The sequence below is a fragment of the Canis aureus genome, chromosome 22, assembly GCF_053574225.1.
Source record: "Canis aureus isolate CA01 chromosome 22, VMU_Caureus_v.1.0, whole genome shotgun sequence".
Taxonomy (NCBI): domain Eukaryota; kingdom Metazoa; phylum Chordata; class Mammalia; order Carnivora; family Canidae; genus Canis; species Canis aureus.
The window spans coordinates 23,158,689-23,178,584 of NC_135632.1; the positions used below are offsets into that span (position 1 = coordinate 23,158,689).

The window sequence follows — 19,896 nt, forward strand, 5'->3', positions numbered from 1 at the left end:
AAACTAAATTATAGTTATATATTAAAATACTTACCTGGGTATATTACTCCATAATCTTTGAAAGATGATGCAAAAGTCTGAGTTAGTAATTTATTGTAGGAATGTCTCCATTCTATCTCTGCTTACACATCAACTGTGGAATAAACATGGTTTTTGCTTTTGAAGGCAACATGGAATGGAGATTTGGGTATTTCTTCATTCTTTTTTTTAAGATTTTATTTATTCATGAGAGACAGAGAGAGAGAGAGAGAGAGAGAGAGAGAGAAACAGAGACACAGGCAGAGGGAGAAGCAGGTTCCATGCAGGAAGTCCGACGTGGGAGGAAGTCCGACGTGGGACTTGATCCTGGGTCTCCAGGATCAGGCCCTGGGCTGAAGGTGGCGCTAAACCACTAAGCCACCCGGGCTGCCCGGTATTTCCTCATTCTTTAAGTGTTCATATTCTTTTTTTCTTTTTTTTAAAGATTTTATTTATTTATTCATGAGAAACACAGACAGAGGCAGAGACACAGGCAGAGGGAGGAGAAGCAGGCTCCATGCAAGGAGCCCAATGAGGGACTCAATCCTGTGAATCTGGGATCATGCCCTAAGCCAAAGGCAGACGCCCAACTGCTGAGCCACCCAGGCGTCCCAAGAAGTGTTCATATTCTTTATATGTTTATATTTTCTTGCAGTTCGTGATCATACTAGAATACCTATATGGTGAGATCTGTGTTATTTGAAGTAAGCTCACACTCTAAATTTCTCTCCTCTTAAAAATATTGGAATTAATGTGTCTCATACATTAGAGTATTAATAGGCTGGCCTATTCCTGAATTAATTAATGGCATATAAATAAAATGCTATGTTTCTGGAAATTTAGATGAGGCTGAAATATTAACAAAGGTCATCAGGAATGATCAGATGTGTCAATGTAGCTGTCTGTATGAGGGGCGGTGAATGTGAGGAAAGTCTGTTTATTGCTCCTACTAAATCTGTCTTAGAAACATATGTCTTCCATGGGAAAAATTAAATTAGAACAAATATATCTCATTAACAAAGCAGTCAATTCCCTTTATTTTTAAAATTTTATGTACACATATGAATGATCTGTATAATGTACATTCAATATAGAAAGCTTTATATATTTGATAATGTATAGAACATTTCACAATTACACTAATCTCTTACATAACATCTTGACATCCGTTTTTAAATTTTTTTGCACAAGCTCCTTTTTCATTCAATTTGGTAAAGCCAGTTATACATACCGACGTGTACTGTGAGCTCTCAGAAGGTTAATGATTGAGGAGAGGATACCAGTGAATAGGCGCAAGGACAAAACCTAATAGTGTTTGACGGTGGAGGAGGACAGCCATGTGGACTTGATGCAGGAGAGGATAACACCCTTTTCCAGGGATAAGTGACCTAGTCCAATTTCTGTAGATTGCAGTTCAACTCCACAGTCACACTAATTCAAAAAAACATTATAAAAACTAGGAAGAGAGTTTTGTCTTTTTGATTCACAGTCTTGTAAACAGATATAAAGGAACAGAATGTGCTTACATACATCAAGAAAAAAACTCTTGTGTACCCACTCAGGTTGATCCACAGAGTGCTTTCTCACAACGTGATACAATTAGAATCACTGACTTGTTTCCTAAATAAAAATATTTTTATAGAAAAAGGAATAACACTGTCATGAAACCAGGAGAAAGGCAGTTAAGAGTTTGCTTCAACGTATCAGTTGGAGGAATGTGGACTGGGCACTGGCCTTTCAGCATCTACTGTCTCTTACAAATGTGTCAAGTCTGCTAGCCAAGGTCACCCGCCTCGTGGTCCACGGGAGGCGGCAAGCTAGACATGACTGATGAGGACGTCCCTGCAGTAAGGTAGCCGGCAACTCCAGGTCCTGCAGGAGAAAGGAAAACACATCTTCTAGAGAGCAGAGTCATGTGAAAACACTGACCTTCATAAAAATGTCACAACCTAGTCAAGTACCTTATCATATCTTAACAAACAGCCACACAGTGCCATCTTCAAGGTATGTCTTTACTATAGGACAGAGTTAAAAAGCATTTCAAAATTGATGCCGACAGTAATACTGGTGTGGAAACATGGGAAACTGTCCCACCTCAATTCTGGGAATTTAATGTTTCACAAGTCCTGGGAACTAAAGGACAGCTATGACAAATGGGGCAGGGGGAGGTGGGCAGGAAAGAAGGGGAACAAATAGAGGAAAGAAACTATATTCAGCCCACCCAAAGTCATACTTGATGAAGGCCCAAGAAAAACACTTTATCAACATTCAAGGTAATCAACTATCATTTGGTGCAAAGAAATGCTATTGTAACAAGTAACACCAAATGAACAAGGGCTGCTACACCAACGTCTCTAAAAAAGGAAGGCTCTGGACATCTATCATAGGTCAAAACAAGAATGCTGTGGGAAACAGTATCAATATTTTCTATGTCTTCCTTGATTCTAACAGTCTCTATTGCATGGAAATGCTACCTATGCCAGCATTTATCAAGATGTGTCCTATAAGCATTACATATAATGTCTTTAGCCCTCCAGTTTATCTTAAACGTTGCAGAGACAGTTACATCCCAGAAACACTGCACAAACTGTACAGAGTACTTGCGAGAGACACTGTAGCATAATACCACAAACTGAGTGATATTTTTAGCTGAAAATGTAGGAAATAAGCAAACAGCTAAGGAACATCAAAGGGTTAGAACTAGAAAGGCAGTGGAAGCGGCATGCATTTAGCAAAATGGTTCTCTACCTGCTTCAGAGAGCTACACAGAAGTTAGCAAGCTGCCTGGCAGAGCGGATCTAAAGCCCGCTCCTGAGGTGAAGGGGGCTGCTGCCAGTTAGAAGGGAAGGAGAGACACCTGAGGGGAAAAAAGAAATATAAGCAGCAAGGGAAGTTATAAGAAGTGCAAACAGCAGAGCAGTTTGATGAAGGCTAAGGTGTAACAGGGACTAATGCAGGAAAAAAGGGGCACAATTCAGATTCATCTTGTTCACCTTACAAGCACTTTTACCGAGGATGTGAAATGGCTTGCATCACTGAGCAAACACTGCATCTAGTATGTAATTATACAGCCAGAGACAATTCAAACTGCAAGAGTTGTAACATGCCAGAGTGCCTGGGCCCTCAGAACCCTGAATTTGAAAAACATGGAAAAGGGATCTTCCCTTTTTTAAGGTACTATAAGGCCTGCATCTATCAGCTCCTGCCTTCTGCCAGTCAGGGTGCCAGGCCTTACACACAGCTGAGGAGAAGGCCACTGGGTCCACCTACCCCCTCTAACAAGGCAGTTCAGAGCCACAGCACCACTGTTAACATCACTTCCCACCAACCTACCATTCTCTGAACTTTAGGCAGCAGCAAGATTACCACAGAACTATTAAGTAGGTCTCATCAAAGATATAAGCCTTAAGAATAAATCCTCAAACATTCTGGGGATCAGTAAAGTTCCCAAGCACTTCCAATTGTGGACTCAACTTGATTCACATCAAATGAATAGATGATGAAACCAAATCATGAATGCTACACAGAAAATAAGGCTACTGTTCTTAAACTGTGTGCTGGGGGACCCTGGGACAAACTCACAGGGGTGCTGCTAGATATTTTAAATTGGGGAGAAACACAGCAACATCTATTGGACACCACAGAACCACTTTCAAGTTGGTTGGACTTAGTACACTAACTGTTAGGTTATTTCTTTTGGCCCAAGGGTAGATGAAAAAATCATGCAAGTATTAAAGGCACTGTGAACTGAGAATGTTTGGGAACCTCTTGGCTAAAATTAAATTGTGAGATGATGGGCCCAGAAGGATTATCCACAAGAGACCAAAGTCTAGCCCCATCATTGGCTTTAAGAAAGACAAACCAATTTATGTAACTAAAGTCTGAAATGCTCTTTCCCTCACACCTCTGACTTCTCCTTTAGACACTGTCTGCTTTCTAGGGGCCAGAAGGTACAGTCTAGTCATCAGGATGGGCCAGGGCAGTTGTGTTCTCTAGAGAAAGGCAGGAGGAGAGGAGGGGCTGCCAGAAACAGGGCATGTGGCAACACTGTGCAAGGCTGCCAGACTTAAGAACGAGAGAAGATGGAAAATTAACAAGGAATCCCACAAAATGGAACTGGCTGCAATGATGGGAGTAGTGGAAAGAGCATGGATTTTGGTAAAAATGAACATGGGATTCTCAGCAGGGAAAACAAAAAGAAGGAAGCTCTGCCTTAGCAGTCAGTGACCCACAATAAACTGTCAACCTTAGGGAAACATCCTAACATTGCTCACATTGTGTAGTCTTGGGACAGGTGTAAGAAGAAAAACACAAAGTAAAAAAAATTAAAAAAAATGAAAAATAAAAAATAAAATCAACCCAAGTCTATAAAGACAGACAGACTGGTCTGAGGAAGAGACCCAAGATTTGCACCCACTTTTCCTTTAATGACCTTAGGAAGCCAACTTAACTATTCCACATGCCTCTAATTAAATATAATATAAATATATACAGGTGTGTGTGTATATAAAGTTCTTCATCTCCAATTCCAATTAAATATAATATAAATATATGTGTGTATATGTTTGTGTGTATGTATACAAAGTACTTCATCTTTGTTTCCAACTCCTAAAAGCATGTTTACTTTGGTCTCCTTCTCTTCCTTTCCCTGTTGTTCCTTCTTTCTCTACCCTAGTTTTCTAAGTGAGGTAATTTGAGGATTTTCACTGCTAAAATTATTTTTACAGGGCCTTAAGCTTGTCAGTACCCAGTTCTTCTAGAACCTAGTAAGTAGCTAAGTAACTGAGGGCCTGGTTCAATGAGCAACCACAGCTTTTCTGCATCATGGGGTAAAACCACTGAAGCACTTTTAGATTAAGTGTTTATCATAAAAGAAAACAAGTATGCCAGGCTAGAGAGCCTATGGAACCAGGCAGTCTTATCTCAATTTATCAACAATGAGTAATCCTGCCTAGGACATTTTATTTATAACCCTAATCCCCAGCATATGATTGAATGGTATCTGCTTGACAGCCAGAAAATCATAAATGTATTTTTGATTATTCTTATCTTACTTTTTTTTTAATTCTTATCCTTTGAAATCATAATTAACTTTCCTCTTTTCCCATCTCCTACACAAAATCCACTTACTTGCCAAACCCATCCATATGTATTTTAGAAAAAAGAGTTAGTGAAATGTGTTCTTGCAGCACCTTACTTCATTTGCATACTGATTAGAGAGGGGTTGGGCACGATGAGAATCCTCTCAAGATTGAGGGTCTGGTGGGGTAAATTCTAATCAATTAAAGTTCCAACTCAACATACCACTGTATACATTCCACAGAGTCACACACACAATTTTACCATTAGAAGAACTTGCCCCTTCTATCAAACACATGACAAACAATACAAAGCATCAACAGAAAAGCTCAAACACAGGAAGGAAACATTTGGCAATCTAAATATTGAGTAGACAACAATTCAACTGGTAGTGGTCTCTTTAAACAGTTCTTTCAAAAAAGACTAGAACCAACGGTAAAAGTTTTCTGAATCAACATCTCAACAAAGGAACATCTCAGACTGATGATGTACTAAGAACTGGACAATTCCAGACCCAACACAACTCAAGGCTAGTACAGACTGTCCCGTGTAGACATGTCTGCAGGCTTCAGGAGGGCCTTCGGAATGCACACAGTAACACCAATCCATTTCCAAGTCGGGATTTATACCACTGCCCCCTTGACTGGCTTTGTACAAAACCTGCTGCCCCTTAAGTGGGACCAGAGGAGGATGTGAAGAAATTTGTAACCCCAGTTTTTCTTCTTCCCCTACAATTCATCATAACTGCTCCTCACACCTTACTCAAAAGCCATCCCAAGGATCCAAGTAGAAGGAAAGGCACAGACAGGAAACTTTTCAATCCCTGTGCTTTCCTTTATAGGTATAGCAAATTTGGATGGAGTGAGGATCAAAAGCAAGGAAATCTAGGCTCCTGAAGATAAATCCGTTTCTTCTGTATTCTAACCACAAACCTTTTGGTCCATTATCCTGTTAGTAAGTCAAGGACCAGCTCAAGTCTTGACTCTAAATCAAGTCAATGAATGCTAAGCACAATAGAGAGCACAGTAAATTTGAAGAGGTCTCCCCATAGGGAAGTTTATAATCTATATCCTATTATTCTTCAGGGCCAAACTCTAAATAAGTATGTTTTTTTTTTTTTTTTCCAGCTGGAAAAAATTCAGACAGATTTTCCAGTCCAACATCCTTAGATACAAAGTAATGATAGTAATACCACAAAAAAGGTAATATTATTACATAAACTTTTGGAAAAAGAGTCTAAAGAGAGTTTTTAGTGTGCCTGTTATAGAATACACTCTTAGAGGCTATAACTTTACTTCACATTTGCAAGAGAGATAGGAGATAAGCAAAGACCACTTTCTAGGTATTTCTCTCCATAGAAATCACAGGACAGGGGATAGAGAAGTTAGAAGGGAGACCTAGGACACTGCTCTTCACATACACCCAGGACTAGCAGTCAAAGCACTGTGTGTTTATAAACATTAGGATTCATATTTAAGTGGTCATAGTGAAGAAAGCAGCAGTAGTATCACAACTGAGACTAAAATGAAAACCAAGAAAAATCTTTTCTAAAGTTGCCATTTCTGAATACTCAAGATTTAGTCTTCATGATTTATAAACTTCTATGCTACCAATCAGGATTATTGAAACAATTACCCTGGCATGCAAACCACTGGTTACTATTTTTTTTTCCTCTCAATTTACTCACACCATCTCTAGTTAGAGGAGGATGCAGAGCTTACTTTTTAAAATATATACACTACAAACAGATGGCAAAATTGCCTATTATTCTTAAGGTTATTTTCAAACTGAAAACTTTTATACCAGAGACTATATTTCATCTTCAGATATAGCAATAAAAGGATAATGACTTTGTTTTTAAACACAAGCTAATATGGAAAAAAAAATCCAAAATTATTATGCAATTAGTGTGTCAAATGGACAAATGTCCTGAGCTTCAAAAATGTATCATCCTTTGATCCTTGAGTAGTAAAATATCCTTTCCTTTATGGTATCCACATTTTTGGAGTGGGAATATGGAATACTCTCATATTCCCATGAGAGGCCAAACTGAAAATATTTTGTAAAACAACAGATTAATCACTGGAAACTTAGAAGAAAACCAGTTCACATATAAAGGTACATATCTGGAGTTTCAATCTGTTATTCTGATAGAAATGGAATGATGCTATCATGTTTCTGATACTGATACTTCCGAGTAGATACGTCTCTATTTTTTTTTTTTTACACATTTAAGAGAAACATTTTAATACAGTCATGCTCCAAGTGTAACCTATGACACCATTAATTAATTGGGTCAAAACTGAGCAAAGTGCACATTTTAGTCAATACACATTCAACACAAGAGCAGTTGACATCTGTCCAGGGCAAACCCCAGAGATACACTGCATGCCATAGCACCTCCACAACAGGTGGCTAGTAGCCTAGGAAGAAACTTTAAATGCTACATTCAGTTTAGTCAGAAAACAAGGAAGGTTCAAAGTGGCTTTTGCCCTATACCTTAGAGTAACCAATTAAGTGTGGCTTACCTGTGAGGTATCCTGCTGTTTGTGACTCAGAAATAAACAAATCATGTTTCTGATCTTTGAAGGCACTCCAGACTGAAGAACGAGACAAGATTTCATTCACCTAGGGAAGTAAAGCAAAGTCTTTGAGCATAAATGAATTAAAAAGGTTTGGGTGGTAGAAGACAGAACTAAAGAGAAAAAGCAAACTTCCAAGATAAAATGAAAAAGGTCAGCTGAGAAAAGACTCAAAGATGGAGCAAGACCTAGTAGTCATCAAATACTCTATATCAGGCACTGGGAGAGGCACATCTCATTAAACCAGACCCAAAGAAGTCCCTGATAAGTCAATCTTCCCTTTAGGGTTAGAAGCTATAATTTACTGGCTTGTTTGTAATCTGGGCAAGATTTTCTTGTGATATTAACAACTGGCTGAGAATGTAGCATGAGTTCATGAAGTATTCCCGAGTAAGGGCCCTGGGGAGAAGATGCTACAAACTCAAGCTAAGACTTCAAGTCTTTCAAATTATCAGTTGTGACCTGTTAAAAGTTTATGAAATCGATTTAGAAGGTTGTGATCAGTATGTTTGAGAAAATACCAGAAAGTACCAGAGTATCACATGCAAAATGGCTAAATGCTGATCTGTGATGTACATACATAAGTATAAAATACGTGTGTAGAGTATAATGGACTAAGATGAAGGACATATTTCTGTGTGGTACAGAGAAAATGTTTAGGAAATCCTAACTCCAAGTTGCATATCAACACTCAGATCAAGTATTTACTGGGTACCTCATATGTGGAGGTATGATGGACACAAAGATGATGGACATGTCTGTCTCTGATGTGCTTATGTCTAGTCTAGTGGGGGAGACAGACGGTGCCAGATAATTCAGTGGCAGGAAACAGAATAGAGATACACACAGGGCTATGTGAGTCTAAGAGACTCCCTGTCCCAGCCTTGGAAGCACCACAAGAAGGAGGTGGTGGAGGAGCTGCTATTTTGAAAACTATTACACTTGTTTCTTCCCCCTTGAGATTGGAAGATGGGTGTCAGTGTTATTTGGCTAATTTCATCAACAGAAATCCTCAGGCAGGTCAAGGGTAAGACAACTGCCTGCACATGATACTAAGGAGTACCTCTGCTTGGCAAGTTCAGAACACCCACAGAAAAAAACCCCAAATACTTCTAAACGTACAGCTGATGACTGCAGCAAGATATGTTGTCTCTCTCACTAAAAGACAATTTAAACCTATGAAAGAACATTAGTAGGCAGTAACAATTCAAATGTTTATCGCTAGATGAATGGATAAACAAATTGTGCCATACACATAAGGAATATTTCAGCATAAAAAGGAATGAAGCATTGATAGATGCTGTAACACGAACCTTGAAAACATGGAAAGAAAAGAAAGGAAAGAAAGGAAAGAAAGGAAAGAAAGGAAAGAAAGAAAGAAAAGAAAGAAAAGAAAGAAAAGAAAGAAAAGAAAGAAAGAAAGAAAGCTAAGTGACAGAAGCCAGACAGAAAAGGTCATATATTGTATGGTTCCATTTTACATGAAATAACCAAAATAGGTGAATTCATAGAATACAAAGTCATGATGGCCAGAGGCTGAGGGTGGGGGGGAGAAATGAGGGGGTGGGGGAAGAAATGACGAGGAACTGCTTAATGGGTATAGAGGTTCCTTTTGGGGTGATAAAAATGTTTCGGACTAGGTAAGAAGTAGTGGCACAACACTGTTAATATGCTAAACACAAATTAATTGTTCACTTTAAAAACATTAATCTAAAAAATAATCATTAATCTTATGTTGTATAAATTTCACCTTAATTAAAAAAAAAACAACAGAGCAAGAGAACATTAGTAGATAATGCTGGATGATAAAAGTGAATGAGGAACCCATCAGAAACAATAATAAGAATAAAACCAAAGAGGAGAATTAAATTACTGGGCCAGCTGGAAGTCAGCGTAAGCATGCAGCTGACATACATTGTGTCAGCAAAAAGGATAAAGCTTTTTCAGAAATGGCATTATGGACTGTTAATGAATGTGGCTATCACTACCCAGCAATAAATCCTAGAACTAACCATTAGCCTTTCACTGGCATTAAACGCTAATATTCTTCTATAATGAAGAATTTCAGCATTTTTCATCCTGAAATGTACAACATGCTATCAGTATTCAAAAAAAAGAATCTCCCTAAGTGACTACCTGAGCATCTAAGGTGAGGTACACAGATCATCCATAGCCAAGACCCTTGGCTCAGATAATACCCTCCTGTAACCAGTAAGTTGAAGTCATTCCTGTGCAGACTCACCTGTTCTCCATGCTGCAGGCTTCGAGTCATGGCCTTGAGAGCTTTAACAATCTGAGCTTTAGTGGCTGCTGGGCTGTCAAGATTTTCAAGGCCAATGCCTTCGAGTAATTTTAAGAGGTATGGGACCAAATCTACTTTGAGGGCCTAGAAGAGAGTTTTAAACATATATAAAATGCTGAAAAAAATTCACTGAAGAAACACTTTCACCCGCAGAACCATACCTGGAAAAAGACAACCTCCTTTCTTTCATTTTAATGCAAATAAAGATTTCTTTTATAGATCTAATGATAATGACACTATTAGTTAATGAGATTTTATTCCATGCCCTCAACTGTTCTAAATGCTATAGACTAATTATTTAATCTTCACATGTAATGACAGAGGCACTATTATTACTTTTCGAAGAATCAATGCACAAACGGTAAAAATCTGACAGTCAGAGGCAGTGATGGAATCTATATCTAGACCCACAAAGTGCAGAACATGACCTTTCAGCCACTCTACTGGGTTGTTTCCTCTAATGACACTGTACTAATGGGCACAAAATTTGACGTATTTTAATATTTTTTTCCATTTTCTTAAAACATCAACCTTTGCATTCCCATACATTTCATATCAGCCTAATAAAAGCTAGATAATAGTCAAGTATCACACAATTTTCACTACCCACTCTAAAGCTCAAAGGGGAGGTGGAAGTAACTAACATTTACTGAGTGTACATACCTCCCTTTATAGTACCATTCTCCTAACAACCTTGTGAGGAATCAGAACTATTTCACAGGTAAGGAATCCGAATGTTGTAAATTTATGTGTTATACCTGGCATCACAGAGCCATCAAGTGGTAGTACTAGCTCAAGTTTTTTCCAATACAACAACCCTCTCTGAGTCAATTACAAGTTTGAACTTCAGAGCATCCAGTTACCTATTTGAGAGGTACCCAGTACTTCTAACCCGCCTAAATGAAGGGCAAGGGTGGACAGGGATAGGAGATGGGGCTGGGAGAACTGGAAGACCAGATATAAAGATGCAGGACCTTATACTGAGGCTGTCAGCTGTCACTTTGGTTTCCCATTACTGCCAGATGACAATGAAGGGTTGTGAGGATGACCAGTGACCCAGTTATATTTAAGAGCTATATTTTAGAAAGATCACTTTTGCAATGGTTTTTGTTCCTTTGGTGTCTGTCTACCCTACACTGGTATCCACCAAGTCCTATTACATTAGGTGGGTGGGTAGTCTCTTTGAAAAAGACCATATAAATCTTGGTATGTTTCCTAAACATAACTTAAGAAATGAAGGCATCAATAAACAGAGTGAGTCTTTCCAAAGAGGATGAAGCAAATTTTACAAAGCAAGCCAAGAATAAATGCTTAGCAGAAAACCAAAATTTAAACATCATAAAAGTACTCTGAAGTGTTTTTTTTTTTTTGAACTTTTTTTTTTTTTTTTAAGGGAAAGCACAGGAGCAAGTGGAAGGGCAAAAGGCAGATGGGGGATGGGCGGTGGGGAGAGTGAGAGGGGGGAGAGAGAGAGAGAGAGAGGAAGAGAAACTTCAAGCAGGCTCCACACCCAGCACAGAGCCTGACATGGGGCTCAGTTCACCATCCTGAGATCATGACATGAGCCAAAATCATGAGTTGGGACATTTAACTGACAGAGCCACTGAGGTACCCTGAAGTTGGTAAGATTTTTGACAGCTGGCCAACCTTTTTCAGTGTGTGTATATGAATATATTACATATGTGTGTGTATATATATGTATGTGCCTGTATACGTGTATGTATAAAATATAAAATCATGCATGCACAAACCCACAAGTTATCTCCATACCAAACCTAAGTCAGAGAAACCAAATCAGTGTTAAATAATGAGATAAATAATGAAAATCTATTTGCCTGATAGGTTTGTTTTCCTAAAATAGTACTGAGTCTAATTTTTTTTTTTTTTTTTTTTTACAAGATTTTATTTATGAGAAACAGAGAGAGAGAATGGGAGAGACACAGGCAGAGGGAGAGGCAGGCTCCATGCAGGGAGCCTGAAGTGGGACTTGATACTGGGTCTCCAGGATCATATTCTCGGCTGAAGGCGGCGCTAAACTGCTGGGCCACCTAGGCTGCCCAATAGTACTGAATCTAGAAAGTCACTTACTTGTGCCACTAATTCACTCTGCTCCTTCTGAAACATTCGATTAATTGCTTCACAGGCTAGACCAACAGTATCTGGTCGCTTTTTCATTCCATTCATCAATGGGCCAATGGTATCTAAGGATGCCATGGCTCGAACACACAGCTAAGTGTCCAAAAAAAAAGAAGTTTACCTGTAGAACAGCAGTAGTTCATATAGCACAGTAAATATAATAATACATGAAAAATCTACATTTGGCTCAAGCTTAACAGTAAACTCAAAATCAGTCTATTAATTATATCATTTGAACTATTGTAAGAGTTGTCACAATCCTGTTGGTTCACAGGCAGAAAGGCACATGGTAGGAAGAGGATTTATACTGTAATGTGCATTAATCAGAGAGAGAGAGCATTAATAAATTCCAGAATTATAAGCTACTAAATGGATTTATCAGTACCTCATTTTCAGACAGGGCATGGATAACGCGGATGGCACTCTTAGGAATGGCATTGTTTCTATGATTCATTGCCTGGATCACTTTGGGGAGGTGGCCCAATGGTGGAACTTGGTCAGCCAGCTGAGGCTGTGCATTAAAGAGACATACTGTGGCCATTGTCAAAGTTTCCAGAGTTTCTCCCTGGAGGGTGTAAACAAACAAACAAACTATAAGATACTGACCATCAGTCCTAAATATCTGTGTAAATTATCTGACATTCTAACCTAGAGATCTGTAAATTCTAAGAGTTGATTTTTGAAAACTGAGTCACAAATCCTAAGAAAACAACAAACTTCCCATCTTGAAAAAATGAATTCAAAGGACTTTAAGAATGTCATATTCTAATCTAAGCAGCTTATCACTGGGCCAGGTCATATCGCTGTTGCAAGTTTAAGAGATCATCTCCCAAAAGATATATTTTTTTTTTTCCAAAAGATATTACTACAAAGTTTTATTCAATGTTATAGAAATATTAGTATCAGGGAACATCAATAGTTTGGGAGAATGCAGAATTCATGAAATGTGTTTCCCAGTTCTATTAAAAATTCTACTTAACAGATCTGTCTGCCATAATGCACCTTCTGTTGTGGATCACAAAAGACCTGTAACTTATACCACTATATCCAGACATATATAACCACAGCATCTTAAGCAAACATGGAAATTGGAATAAGCCCGCAAAGAAAGGTGATAAGAGGAAAATACTGTTTCTTTCCCAAAGTTTCTGCTTTTTGAGGATTTCATTTTTTTTTTTTTTTAAAAGGAAACTATATGTGTAGTAAAAGTCCTAGTAAAGAGAAAACAGGACTATGGAAAGTGACATATGCAAATATTTGGTAAACCATTCATTTTTTTTTAAGTTGTGCTAAACTAATGATAGTAACTAGTAATTTCTAAGTACTTGACATGTGCCAGACATTATGCTAACTATTCTCTATATATTAAAACCCCAATCTTAGGGATAGGTGCTATGATCCTTCTATAAATGAGGCAGAGCTGCAACCAGTGGAGCTGGTACTGGGGTCCACGACCATTTAATAACACAGCCTGGGCTATCACTTTGTTCCATGGCCAGCTTAATAAAACAATAGTCATATCTCTCAATTATTTTTAATCTAAAGGTTTAAATAACAAAAATTTATACACTACTGGGATTTCTGACTCACTGAATGAAGACCAAGGCTACTTTCTCACTTCTATTTCCCTAGTAGCCTTTGGCTTTGAACACAGGTAGTAGGTTCACTCATATAGTTACTACTCTCCTGTCAACTTCTTTCATAAGGGCCAAGCTGGTCATATATGCAAAGCTGGAGAAGAACATGCCCTAGAGGACATACTTCCAGGGAGCACTGAACATTTAGGTTTCTCCTTAAAATTATAGTCACTGGAAATGGAGTGCCAGAAACCTTTTTTTAGAGCCTCTACATTTGTTAGAAATAGTATTCTGTCAACAGACATCTCTAACAAATTTCACTTTTGAAAATGCCCCCCGCCCCCACCAAAGATGAATGGGCATATGTGAATTTAAATGTGGCTGTTACTTAGAAGAGGTAACCAATTCTTAATGCATGGTCAATGCATTTGATTTTAACAGAAATACCATCAGTCTATTTAGCAAACTATTTGAAACGTTTTGCTGCTGGCTGAAGCTTACATGTGGATTGTTCTTCTCCAGGAGTTCAGTTAATTTTTCTAATAGTGCAATAAGAAATTCTCTGGGCTTTCTTAGAACCCATGCTGGTTGTGCAATAAAGATTCTCAAGAAAACTCCTCCAACAGCAAGTTCACCCTCTGCTTCTCCAAACACCACAGCAAAATCTTCAGGCAACTTAAAAGAAAGAATCATAGTCAAGTCACTTAATCATTAGTCCTACATGACACAAAAAAATGCAAAGCCCATTAAATGGCCATTAATATAATCAAATTATAATTACTTTAAGTTTATTTCCCTTAATAAAATTCAAAAAAGGTGCTTTGATTAGTTACTTACTTAAAAAGTGAATATTCCTATTTTTAAATTTAAAACCTTGTTTTCTGGGGGAATACTTAAGTATCATTTTTTTTTTTTTACTTAAGTATCTTAATAACAAGATATTTAATAGTCATTAAACTGACTCAGTAGGAATTAAAAAACAAGTCAACAAAAAGGACAGTAAAATGTAAAATTCCTTCCCCTGAATAAAAGCATATTTTACCTTCCAATTTACATCAGGGTTGTCGCGCTGATTTTTAAAGTGCCTTGGGGAAAAAAAAGGAGAGGGTAATATCAAACTTCAGTCACAAAATACACTTTCATTAACCTTTAGAATAAACATTAGAGAGGTGATGGACAATGCGGGAAACATCTATCCTTCTTGGCGATTTATGTGAAGGCTGTACTTACTCTAGCATCATTTCTCTAACTGTTGTAGACACTTTATCTCTGGAACTATCATTCCAAATCAACTCAGGATTTTCATGAGTTCCTTCAAAAATATGTACAGCAGCTTCAGGGTTGTCTCTCATAGCATCCATAAAAACGCTTGGTAGAAATTTCATTAATGTAATGCGGACCTATATGAGGGGGTTTGAAAACGAAAAAAGACTTACTGGACAGCTCAGTGTTTGGGTGCCTCGTATTTCTCTAGGATGGAATGCTGGCTGATTTGGGCCATAACTATTAACCAAACCATCTGGAGTGGGAGAAGAGATCAACCTTGGTTTATGCAAAGTTAATTTTAATAGGATTCATACGACCCGCTCTTATGTACCATCCAGTTTCATTTCCTTTCTGTCTTAAATTTAAGACATTTGAAGAAATCAATATTGCTGATGCACATACTGTCCAGAGCACAGCCTGCTAGATCATGCCTTACACATACTATTCCTTCCTCCCAGAATATCCTTAGTTGGCCTGTTCCTCCAACTCTCTGTCATGCCCCTTGTGAACAAATTTTTCTCATGCTGCCTTCATCTTTCAAGTATTTTTTTAGTGCATTTCTTTTGCTATACTATGTTTTCTATTATATATTGTGCCTTTTCCCATAAAGGTCTTAAAATGCAGCTCTAAAAATAATACTGGGGTGCCTGGCTGGCTCAGTAAGTAGAGCATGCAACTCTTGCTCTTGGGGGCGTGAGTTCAAGCCCCATGTTGTGAGTAGAGATTACTTTAAAAAAGAAAAGTAGTAAAAATAATACATCCAACATACACAACAATATGGAATAACCCTGAAAACATGCTAAGAGACAGAACCCAGTTATTGTGTGATTTCATTCATATAATTGCCCAAAATAGACAAATGTAGAATGTTAGTGGTTGCCAGGTGCTGGAAGAGGGGAGATGGGGAGTGACTGCTAAAGGGAACAGTTTTTTTTCCTGGGTTGATGAAAACTGACAGTGGTTACCCAATCTGTGAATATAATAAAACCACTGAATTGTTCACTTTCCATGTGTGAACAGTATGCCATGTCAATTATATCTCAATAAAACTGTTAACCAAAAAGGGAAAAAAGTTTACTGACCCCAGTTCTAAAATATCTTCTTGCAAACCATTCAGTTAAGGAGCTGGTTCTTGTATTATTCCCATACAAAAAATTTAAGTGTAGATATATTTACCTTGACAAAATTTGTCCCTCATGTATTTTGAAGGACAAAAAAATTACTGAAGAGTTCAAAGTCAACTCCAACTCCAGTACATATTTGTTTTATGCATCTAAAACATTATCTAAAACATGTAATACTGGATATTACAACTACCCAACTCTAGTTTTAGAGTGCTAACCCACTCTAGCTTTAAGAAAACTCAATATTAAATACCAATATTCAAATGTGTTCATGGACCCTTTCTATAGACATCTAAATGTAATTTCCCTCATCAACCCCTGTGATGACAGATTAACTTTATTCCCAAAGTAAAATTGTTTCAGGGCTGTGACATATTCTCAATATCCAGATCTAGAGAAAAAACAACTAAATCTAGATTGTTTTATTGATATAAAATCAACTCGGGAAGTGGGGGCTTGGGGAGCCTTTGACTCCTGACACATTTCTCTTGGGTGCCACCTCATGGGCTAGCGCAGACAATGAATGCTTCAGTGAGTACTATACTGCTGAAATCAAGTTAATAACAGAAGGAGACTTTGACTACACCTGTGTCTGGATGGAATTCTACTTAGAAGTACCATTTTAACACGTTCCTGGTCTATAAATTGGACCATGTTTCCAAAGATCATCGGGTCATCTCCAGATTCTGGATGAAAGATCCCCCTGCAGCATGGAGAGGCTGTTACACTCACATGCCTGTATGGACCTATTTCCCGAGGTGGTGTATCCTTACTAACAAAGATATGGAGTATATTAGAACACATATCACAATCTCCCTTTCACTAGTTGCTTCCACAGGCAATCTTCACAGTGTCAAGGTCTAATGTAATCATCTTCTGCCAAAACTTACATATACTTTTGTTCGTTTTTTCAAGGAAGGTAAACAGTTTATCACCATAATCAAACACTGTCTTAAGACTTCTCAATTCCACTACAGGCTTCTCCAACTATAATTTTTCTCAAAATAGTAATATAGAGCAACAATTTCAAGTATGTCAACCTTCCAACTTTCACATCAAATCATGACCTTACCCTCACCATCAGACGTTGGTAAACTTCATGAAATCATTATCAAAGTAACAGAGCTTTAATAATTAATTTCTTTCTAGGGACCTATTTTGTGCTCACCTTTGGACCTATTAGTTTGTCTGCTGTCATTTTAGCAAAAAGTTCTGCTGTTTGGGCTCGAACCTGTGGATGTGTTGAATTGCAGAACATATCTAGTAAGTAAATCAAAGCTCCTACAAAGGAAAAAAAGAATTAGCATTTATACCATAAAGAATATGACTTTTTGATTAGCTGAATTCATTTTCAACTTTATTTCAACTTTTTTTTTTTAAAAGGATTTTATTTATTTATTCATGAGAGACACAGAGAGAAAGAGAGAGGCAGAGACACAGGCAGAGGGAGAAGCAGGCTCCATGCAGGGAGCCTGACATGGGACTTGATCCTAGGTCTCCAGGATCATGCCCTGAAGGTGGCGCTAAACCGCTGAGCCATCTGGGCTGCCCTCAACTTTATTTCAACTTAATGCAGTTTGATTTTTTTTTTTTTTTTTGTAAGCCTTCTGAAACCTCCTTCTAGTTTATCAGACTGTCGAAAACAGTTCAAAATACGCTTTATCATCATTGAGCATGACTGGATGAGAAAGCACCCTAAACATTACCTTTTGTCATGGCTTCTTTGATTATTTTTGTACTTGATGTCAAAGCATAAAGAGTTTCCAGAACAAGCTGACGACCTGCAGGGTAAAAGATACTTCAATGAATGCATTCATCACATTAGCTGCACTGGGCATCAGCTCTGTGCCTGGCCCTAACCTAGGTATTCTATAGAGGGTATCATACTTATATCTTCACTATAACCAGCAACAGGTATTACCATGGCCTCATCAGGAATGAGGAAGATGAGCCCCAGTTTAACCAGTCCATGGTGTAACAGCTAGTGAGTGGTATAGCTGGGTTTTACACAGAGGTCTTTCTGACTCCAAAGTTCATGCTCATAACCACTGTGCCATATTATCTTCCTCATTGTTCACTACACAAGCAAAATCTTCTCACCTCCTGTCACCACCCTGAACACACACTGGTCAGGCACTGAAGATTCTTACCTGGTGCTATGGTCTTAGAGAAGTGAGTAGGAAGTAGCAGTTGCAAGACACTGCTCCAATCTAAGACATGACAGTACCCTTCTAGACATAGCCTATACATGTCTCATCCCTTGCCATCAAAGTATACTCAGCTATTAGACTTTTCTTTTTCAGACAGGTGACCAAAGGGGTAAGAGTTGGCAAAGAGGGTGAAGCCTGCCAACTATAAGGCTGACACTGAAGCAACCACAATGGCTGGTCACTGGGCTGGGCTCTGTTCACATAGGAGAATAAACACACAAAAGGAGGTTCCTAAGAGAAGCAACAATACTTCATTGAAAATGTACCACTGTTTAAACATAGTTTCAAAGGAAAACAAGTCTCTGGAGGGGATATAGGAAGGTTAAATATTTTATGTATTTAATATCCTTTAGCAAAGAGTGGAAGACAGATAATTTAGTCTACAATATAAATGACAGCAGAGTAGGCTGAGATACCTTCATATTAGCGATTTTACCTGTAAGATTAAAATACTGATTGGACTATACAAATCAGATAAAAATATAAAATTACATTTTCAAACTATGAATTTTGTAACATTCTTTACTTCATCAGTGTAATTTTGTATTATGTGAAGACTCACAAAGCTACTGAAAACCAATGAAGAAGAAAAACCAATTACGATAAGTATGATAAAAAATAATCTGCAAATGACTTTTAAAAGTTGTCATTTCAGAGAATTATTTCAAATGTCACCCATTAAAGAAAACAAAATTATTCAATGGAAATTCAACTCCATCTAAGTCACTGAACTTACAGTAATGTGTGCAAGGCACTGAGGTGTAAAATGAAAGGGACAAGTTCTTGTTCTCAAGGAAGTAGACAGGTGTGAGCCAAGAGCAACATGGCTTCCAAGGGTTGGTAAAGCTAGCTGAGAATACATTAGTATTCTGATAGTCAGTGGTGAAGTTGAAGCTATACACCAACTGCCTTTGAAAAGCTATCTCCAGGTTGATTCTAGCACAAACATATATTACCACGTTAGACAATTGCACAGTTTGAAAGGAGCTTATATTAGTACAGGCTGTATTCATGAAATAAGATTGGTGTATATTTAAAAACTGATCTGATCTTGGTGGTTAATAATCTCTATCTGTATCAAATCAGTGAAGGACAAATAATGCGGGATTGAACTCTAAGCTGAAAACAAGTTAATTTTTATCTTAAAGCATTTTTTCCCTATCATCCAATACCAATGATGTTTCTTTATAAACCATGGGTCAACTCTCAGTTACTCACGGGCATACCATATCCAGAAAATTGAAAAACCCATTATTTTCCCTTCCCTTTGGATCTCTCACCTCCAACTTTCAACTTTTGAAATGGGAAGTACAAAATAGTTTTATTAACTTAAATAAAATATAATTAGAAAGACAACTTTAAGAGTACAGCTTAAAAGATGCCAAGTATGGGTATCATGTTTTGTCAGAGGTTTTATATTCCCTATGTAACTGCTCCCTCTACAGGCTGGCCATGCTATGGTTTCCAAAATTCCATTCATGATATATACATACTTGATGGTAATGAATGTAGAAGAGCCAATAAATTGGACAAAACCATTGATTCAGCAATATTGTTGACACAATCTTGGTTAGATGTCACTATATTCACAACCTGAAAATT

General features: G+C 37.8%; 1 protein-coding gene across 7 annotated transcripts in view; it reads right to left on the reverse strand.

Annotated features, from left to right (window-relative positions):
* Window positions 1-1,026: 1,026 nt before the first annotated feature.
* DNAJC13 (DnaJ heat shock protein family (Hsp40) member C13) overlaps window positions 1,027-19,896 on the reverse strand; it is a 117,015-nt gene continuing 98,145 nt past the window's right edge. For 6 of the 7 annotated variants that reach the window (XM_077865164.1, XM_077865165.1, XM_077865167.1 and 3 more), the window contains 11 exons: window positions 19,788-19,887; window positions 17,791-17,865; window positions 17,253-17,365; window positions 14,925-15,094; window positions 14,737-14,779; window positions 14,196-14,369; window positions 12,503-12,682; window positions 12,070-12,210; window positions 9,922-10,065; window positions 7,626-7,725; window positions 1,027-1,890 (listed from right to left, as the gene is read on the reverse strand). In XM_077865164.1, the coding sequence (XP_077721290.1) occupies window positions 1,793-1,890; window positions 7,626-7,725; window positions 9,922-10,065; window positions 12,070-12,210; window positions 12,503-12,682; window positions 14,196-14,369; window positions 14,737-14,779; window positions 14,925-15,094; window positions 17,253-17,365; window positions 17,791-17,865; window positions 19,788-19,887 (1,338 nt within the window). In that variant the 3' untranslated portion in view covers window positions 1,027-1,792. Of the gene's footprint in view, window positions 1,891-2,766; window positions 2,876-7,625; window positions 7,726-9,921; window positions 10,066-12,069; window positions 12,211-12,502; window positions 12,683-14,195; window positions 14,370-14,736; window positions 14,780-14,924; window positions 15,095-17,252; window positions 17,366-17,790; window positions 17,866-19,787; window positions 19,888-19,896 lie in introns of all 7 variants that reach the window. The other variant, XR_013361259.1, reaches the window with a different exon arrangement.